The 7798-nt window shown below is 50.9% G+C and overlaps 1 protein-coding gene across 1 annotated transcript; it reads left to right on the top strand.

Annotated features, from left to right (window-relative positions):
• The first annotated feature begins 372 nt into the window (after positions 1–372).
• LOC113456801 (spermatogenesis-associated protein 31D1-like) lies at positions 373–7707 on the top strand. The gene is made up of 3 exons (XM_026782874.1): positions 373–577; positions 3646–3711; positions 4437–7707. The coding sequence occupies exon 3, from the start codon at positions 4440–4442 to the stop codon at positions 7350–7352; it is 2913 nt and encodes a 970-aa protein (XP_026638675.1). The 5' UTR covers positions 373–577; positions 3646–3711; positions 4437–4439; the 3' UTR covers positions 7353–7707.
• Positions 7708–7798: the final 91 nt, after the last annotated feature.

Genomic DNA, 7798 nt, shown 5'->3' with positions numbered 1-7798 from the left:
GCGTGTGCCACCACCGCCCAGCTCCATAGATAAAATGTACTGGAGGACATTTGTGCTGTTGAGATTAAAAATCCAACCCAAAGCAAGAATCCCAGGTAGGCTGTTGGAGTCCAAAGCAGTAAAACTGATTGCACATAGAATTGAGAGCAGCGAAACCTAAAGCCGGCTGAGGTGAAGCCCTGGAGACAGAAGGAACTAACAGAAAAGCTTCATGTGGAACCCAAAGTGGGGAACATGGGGTGGGAAAGAGAACAGCAAGCTTGGGCTCTTCTCAAGCTGGGACTTAGGGGGTAGGGAGGGGCTGAGGGCTCACCCTCCTCCCTGCCCTCACAAACCCTCTATGACTCTTCCCTGCTCTGTGATGCAGACCTGACTAGAGCGAGGCCCAGGCAGCCTAGCGACTCACACGATGGAGAAAGGTCCTCTCCTTTTTGAATACCACCGCTGAGCCGTGGTTGGGCTCTCTTGGATGCTGATCCACCGTACCTTCCTGAGCGCAGGGGCTGCTTCTCCTGTGCCTGGTGTATGGAACACTGACTTCGTTTTATCACCGTGGAAACGCCAAGACCTCAGAAAGGTGAGCCCTATAGATTATTCTCTACTGATGTGTCCCATTTCTGTCCTTGTATTATTGGAGGGCTGTAAAGAGTTTTGCTGTCGCAGAGAGATGTCTGAAGGGGGATGCCTAGGAGAGGAGAGAACACGGCTGCCCTAGGGCATGAGGCCTGGTAGGGCTGGGATTCAAGGAGAACCCAGGTTCTCATCTGGACCCACAGCCTACCTCTCTGAGTTGAAGTCCCATGATCTAGAGTCAAACACTGATTTGGGGTCTCACTGACTTCTTTCCAGATGGTGAGTTCCCTGAAGAGCAGTGTCCCCAATCCTTTAATCTGCCCTGTTCACTCTCATTGCCCTTCACCAGGCCTTTCCTAAGCTGGGCAGTGGATGAGGTCCCTAAGGGCCTCTGAGCAAAACCTGTGTCCCCAAAACATAGGCCCTCCAGAGGTCCTGAGCTGTGGCTGCTGGCCTGAACCATGCCTGGAGGAGAGGACCAGGAGCTAAGAGCCTGGAACGTGACTGCGCAAACTCCTTTAGTTTCACAAAAAAACAACAGCTAAAAATGACTGTCTTTCAAAGTTAATAAGAAGGAAACTGGTACTTGAAGTCAGTATTCACGGATAATAGATGTAGAAGAGAAACAAGTTGCCGGGTGGTGGTGCACGCCTTTAATCCCAGCACTCGGGAGGCAGAGGCAGGCGGATCTCTGTGAGTTCGAGGCCAGCCTGATCTACAAGAGCTAGTTCTAGGGGGCTGGAGAGATGGCTCAGAGGTTAAGAGCATTGCCTGCTCTTCCAAAGGTCCTGAGTTCAATTCCCAGCAACCACATGGTGTCTCACAACCATCTGTAATGAGGCCCGCAGGAAGAATACTGTATACATAATAAACAAATAAATAAATATTTTTTAAAAAAAGAGCTAGTTCCAGGACTGTTACACAGAGAAACCCTGTCTTGAAAAGCAAAAGCAAAAACAGAACAACAACAAAAAAAAGTTAATGCTGCCCAGAGCAGAACCAAGAGAAGACCAAAAAAAAACCATTAACACTTAAAGCCAAGTTTCTTCCTGTCTGACCTGAGCCCCTCAAAATGCCCCTTCCTGTTCTTCCATGAGTTTCCAGGCCCATGATCTGATAACGTCACTTGCTAGACACAGTACCTCTCAAAGAGGAATTTTCAGAGAAAATGCTTACAGGTTCACATCTGAGCACACCTCAGAGCCCCGGTGACCCCCGTACTCACAGGCATTTGAGTGCTTGGTTCCTAGGTGGTGGTGGTGTTTGGGAGGCTTAGGGGGTGTGGCCTTGTTGGGGGGGGTGTCACTGGGGACAGGCTATGAGATCTCAGACCCACCTCATTTCAAGTTTGTTCCCCCTGCTTCCTGCCAGAGGCTCCAGATGTGAGTTGTCAGCGCTCTTGTGGCCAGTGGGCTCTTAACTCTCTGGAACTGTAAGCCCAAGCTGCTTGGGCCATGGCGTTTTATCACGGCAACAGAACAGGAACAAATGGGGCTCTGGACTGCACACAGAGGAGAGAGTAAGCCGACAGCTCTCATGTAGCAGCGCTTCTGCTGCAGATGTGTTGTGAGATATTTGACTGCACTGTGAAACTCTGAGACCGTGTCAATCAGACTAACGTTGGATCAGGTTAATCTCCTGATCCAATGACTGGTCGACAAGAATTAGCCATAAAGAGTATGAAGAACAATGTACCTCGGCACTGGGTCCTTCTCCTTTCTAGTCAGGAGACGTTCAACCAGGTCTGTTGGCTGCTTGGAGTCACGATGTCCGTCTCCTGACATCATGTGCAGCGCTTTGTTCCCGAGTACTCAAATGTCTGTGCTTACCATCAAAGGACTCTTGTAGAGTCTATGTCTCAATCTTCATTTCTGTATTACTTTTGATGTTGCCACAATGAAATGCCCTGACCAAAGCCACTTGGAGGAAGAGTTTGTTTTGGTTTATAGTTCAAAGGTACACTCTATCCTGGAGGGGAAATCATGGCAGCAGGGGCTCGGTGTGACTTACTGCATCTGTTGTTTTTACCTAAGTTGTCCTATTGACCAGTAAAGTCTCAGGAGTCAGACGTTGGGCTGAAAACCTGCTAGGTCAGAGAAGTTGAGAAGCAGCCTGCTGACCTTCCCTTTTGGCCATAGACCCTGCAAGAGAACCTCTTTCCATGCTGTCCCAAACAAAAAAGGCCTGCAAATTTCCCTCTCCTTCCTGTCTTCCCAGGTTCTTCGTATTCTTTATGGCTAATTCTTGTCGACCAGTCACTGGATCAGGAGATTAACCTGATCCAAGGTTAGTCTGACTGACACGGTCTCAGAGTTTGACAGTGCAGTCAAATATCTCACGACACATCTGCAGCAGAAGCGCTGCTACATGAGAGCTGTCGGCTTACCCTCTCCTCTGTGTGCAGTCCAGGGCCCCAGCCCGTCAGCCAGAGTGAGCAGGAATAATAAAAACCTAGAGACAGATATTGGGGTTCAAGCTGAAGATCAGAAAAGCAAAGCAGCCAGCCACTAGAGAACTTTTACCTGTACCAAATCTCCAGACGGAAAGGGTGAGAACCTGTCTGTCTCCACGGATCCTCAGACTCCACATTTCACTAAGTTCCTGTCTTCTCCACTATGTATTCTCCTCTCTCTGCCCAGCCATATGGCTCCTGTCTCCACCTCCCTAGTGCTGGGATTAAAGGTGTGTGATCCCGAGTGCTAGGATCACCTTTGTGTGAGCTCTGTTTCTCTTTTAGATAGATTCAATTTTGTGTAGCCCAGGGTGGCCTTGAACTCACAGATGTTGGTCTGCCTCTGTCTCCTGAGTCCTGGGATTAGAGGTGTGAGCCTCCACTGCCTGGCCTCTATGGCTGACTAGTGTGGCTGCTTTGCCCTCTGATCTTCAGGCAAGCCTTATTTACTAAAACATATATAATACCATTACACCCGTGCTGCCGTGTGGTGTGGCTCTTCCAATGTCTAGAAAGTGCCTAATGAAGACATGACAGGGATTTGTTTAAGGATGGTAAATCCCACCACATCGATGACTGAGATTTACAATTACAGAGAAACTACTGTTTTTATTTCCCAGATTGGAGAGCTTTCCAGAGAGAAACAGAAGAAGGGGAGAGGCTGTCTGCTCTGGAAGATAACTTAAGTATTTGTCTTTATCCGCCGTGGGTGCTCAGGGTAGCCGGTCCTGGTCTGGGAGAGATAGTCGCTGGGTCAGAGATGTGACAGACCATGATAGGCGTCAGATCATCCCACCTAAGATGGGCCACCATGGCCTTCCGTCCCTTGTGTTGGTCCTTCCATGTGCACTTTGTGGGTGGGCATCGTGACAGCAGCTACTTGCAGGAACTAAGGTGTCCTGCTGAGGTCAGTCACCTGCTGTGCCTGACCAGCACAAAGGCCCCATCTCTGGTCCCTTTGGCTTCCTTAGCTCTTGTGGCTGTGCATGACCTCCCTGGCCCTTCTTGGAACCCCAGCGCCAGGCCCTCTGCCTGAGTCTTTTCCTACTTTCTCCTCCATCCTGTCCCCTAACCAGGGGACCTCCTCGGGGAACGCTTCCACTCTGACCACCGAGTAGCTCTCCGACACTAGAGCCCACTCCTCCCCTGGAGTTTGACCTTTCCAGTGAGCATTCCTTACCCCAAGTGCACACCCTCCCTCCCTGAAAGTGCTTCACACTCAAAAAGGTGATTCAGTTATTGGACCGGACCACTTTGTCTCTTCTTGTTGTTCCCCACCGTTCCCCGCGCTCCTCCCCAGAGCATACCACAGGAGACTGTCTCACTGTGGCTCTTCACAGAGGAAGTTTCCCTGGGTTGGGGATTGGAAACAGGACCAGGCCCGATTTCTTTCTCTGTCCTTCACATACAGGAAATGGCAACGACAGAAGAGCAGGGTGACACATTTTCGGACTCAGAGGGGTCAGAATGTCAACTCACACCCCCGTGGAAGGCACCGAGGCAGGACACCCCAGGCCCGAAAACTCACTGGAATCTCACAGGGGATGCAGGACAGTTGGGGGTCTCTGAAGAGCCTCTGTGTGTGAAGGCCCCTCAACTGCAGCACAGTCTACACTTCTGGGGTCTCCCCTCCCTGCACAGCGAGTCCATCTTGGCCAATCTCCTGGTGCCCCTAAAACCTCACCTTGTGTTGTTCAACGGGGTCTGTAAGGCTGGCCCAGCCCCAGTACTGGACCACGGATCTCCAGCCCTTCCCCAGCCCCTCCCGGTGTCCCTCACCTTTGTACATCCTCAGCCACAGACTGTCCCTTTCTCTCCTGTCCATCCTCAGGCTCCTATGCAATCTCCACTCTCTCCCATGCAATCATCTGTGCCCCATGGAAGTCCTCATCGAACACCGCAGACCAGGACTGTCTCTGAAGTCTTAAGCGGAAGTGGACATCTTCAATACCATTTGTTGCAGAATCATCCAGCTAACTTATGGCACGTGGTCCCTGAATGTCAGTATGAACATGTCTTTGGTCTTCTAGTTCCCAGCTTTCCCTCGGTCAGACAGCCTTCACAGGCCTATGTCTCCATCCCCAGGACTGGCCATTTTCATTTCAACAGTGAACCTCAGAACAACTTGGAGCCCTATGGACCACACAGCCCCATCCCATCATGGCGCTATAAGCCCTGTATTAGGACAGGCGTCCCGGAAGTGGTGAACCCTCAGTCCAAGCCAACAGGAACATCTCCCCATGGCTGCAGATGTGCTAAACCTCAACGCTCCGTACACTGGAGCCACAACTGCAGCTACATCAGGACAGGAGAACTGAGCCAGTCAGAGAGTTTCTGTGAGCAGGCCTCAATGCAGCCTCAGCTGAGAAAGGATGTAGCCAAGAATCTCGGCCAAATCCTAGGAAGGTGCCCCCTAGACAACCCACAAGTGATCTCGGAGTGTTATGTCCTGAACAATCTCAGTGCTGTACCCAAGACAGAGCAGAATCATGAGTGCCACTCCAGGACTGGCTCAAAACATCAGCGGCTCATCATCTTAAGGAAGTGTGTGGACCGAAGGCAAATGAGAAGCCTTCTTAGGTCACACATGAACAGAAAGCTCTGGCAGATCACAATGGGTCGGATCCCACTCCAGGTGTGCTGCTCATGGCTGGCTGAAGATTTGCCTCCCTGGAACGCACTAAGAAATGTTTCCTGCAATACCACGATTCCCAGCATACCTTTTCTCAATGACAAGACACAGAAGGTGCTAGAAACCCATCTTATCAGGTTCCGAATGAGTCAGAAGTGGGACCTCCCTCTCAAAGTCATTGAATCCATAAAGTGCTATATGTTGAGAGAAGCCAAAACATGGCCCCTTCCTCAGTCTGATTGCCCCTCCCCTTCCAACAGTACTTCTGAGCTGGATTTGAAAAATACCTCTCCCACTCCCCTCAGAGGAAGCTCTAACCTTTTTCATGAAGACAAGATAGAAAGAAACTCAGCAAACTCAGCCTTCATCATAGACCTCCTCCCCCTCTCCATCCCACATGCAGACGGGGAAGGAGGGGAGCCCCTCAGACAATCACACTCCAGCCCTGCTTATGAGGTTACAGACACGGTCCAGACAGCCGAGGGAGACAGATCCAGCAATGTGGACAACACAAGTCGGGACGACGGTGAACCACACAGTAGACCTAGACAGGAGCCGCCCGTGAAGGACCAAGTGGCTGAGTCTGAATCGAAGAATGAAATGGCAGGCTCTTCTTCTCACCCAGAAATCCCCAAAGGCGACCAGAAGGTGGAGAGGAACCCAATGTACAAGAGAACACGGAGCATGCTCAGCGAGATCCTCAGGGCCCCGGAGGTGAGCGCACTCCTGTCGGGGTCTGCTTCTAGCGGCAAGTTCATAAGCTCCACAGAGGGGGATGCAGACAGGAATAAAGTAGCCTCCAGTCTGGCCACAGAGCACAACCCATCAAGGGCGCAACTTCCTGAAGATCCGGTAGTGCTAGACGTTCAGAGGCTGTTGGTTAGGGAACTGAAGCTGAAGTTGGAGAATCAGTCCCAGAGCCTGACTGTAAGCTCTGAAAGCAATGTGTCCTTAACCTCGGCCAGTCTGACTGGCTACTCGCCATCTTCTTCCGACAGTATGAACAGTGTGGACGTCTCGGTTTCCAGGGACTTCCATGCCCACCCACATAACCCAGGGATCAGTTTGGATCTATGGCAGAAGCCCAGGGCCTTCAAACATATATTAAGGAATTTAACACCAGCTGAGAACAGACTGGCCTCACCAGTACCCCGAGGAGAAAACAGTAGCAGTGAGACCCCAGGGTTAGAGACATCCAAAGCAGGAAGGAAGAGCCAACCGGTTAAAGGAAAATCAGACCACAAGCCACATCCTCCCGAAGGTTACTTCAGAAAAAAGATAGGACAATTCTTCCAGTGGCTTCATTCCAGCAAAGACAGCACAAGACAAAGATCAGAGAAAGACAGGGCTCTCTCTATGAGCTACGGAGCCCCAGAAGCCCACGAGCTCATGGCGTCCCTCGGGAAGCTCCTGGAGGATAAGCTCTTGTGTGGGCAGAAATCAGAATTCTTGGAGTGGGCCCAGAAGAAGCGGCTACAGGCTCCGCTCAAGCCCACCAAGGGACAGCCTTGCACCCATGGGGTTGCTTCTGCCCACCATGGGGCAGGGGAAAGTAGCTGCTACTGTCCTCAGACAGACCTCTCTTCAGGTCCAAGTCAGACACTCGGTCTTAAACGGAGACATCCTCATGTATCTTTTGAGCAGCAGTCACAATTCTTGAGTTATACACCTTCCCCGGAGGCCAGGGATCCCTAGTCCCAGGTAAGCCCTGCGTGCATGAAGATGTGTCCTGTGCCCCCCCCCCACCATCCTCACATCTGCTAAAGGTGGTGTCCCAACTCTTCCTCAGAAATGGAACATGTGAGGGAAAAGTTTCGGCAACAGAACCCAGTCTTTGTTTAAAAAATTAAAATATTTTCAGAGCAAAACACTGTGATGAGAATAATCTATTTACCAAAACTTCTGAGAGTTTTTTGGGCCTCCTTGCCACATGCCTAGGGAGAATGGCTCTATTAAAATGGATGTCTAGTTCTTGTAGGGTGCTCGACAGTGGTCTTTCAGCTTCATTCTGGAACTTTTGGTTTCACTGGTTTATCAAACATGTACTTAAGCCGGGCGATGGTGGCGCACGCCTTTAATCCCAGCACTTGGGAGGCAGAGGCAGGCGGATCTCTGTGAGTTCGAGACCAGCCTGGTCTACA

The sequence above is a fragment of the Microtus ochrogaster genome, chromosome 16, assembly GCF_000317375.1.
Source record: "Microtus ochrogaster isolate Prairie Vole_2 chromosome 16, MicOch1.0, whole genome shotgun sequence".
Taxonomy (NCBI): domain Eukaryota; kingdom Metazoa; phylum Chordata; class Mammalia; order Rodentia; family Cricetidae; genus Microtus; species Microtus ochrogaster.
This window is presented reverse-complemented; position numbering and strand designations above follow the sequence as displayed.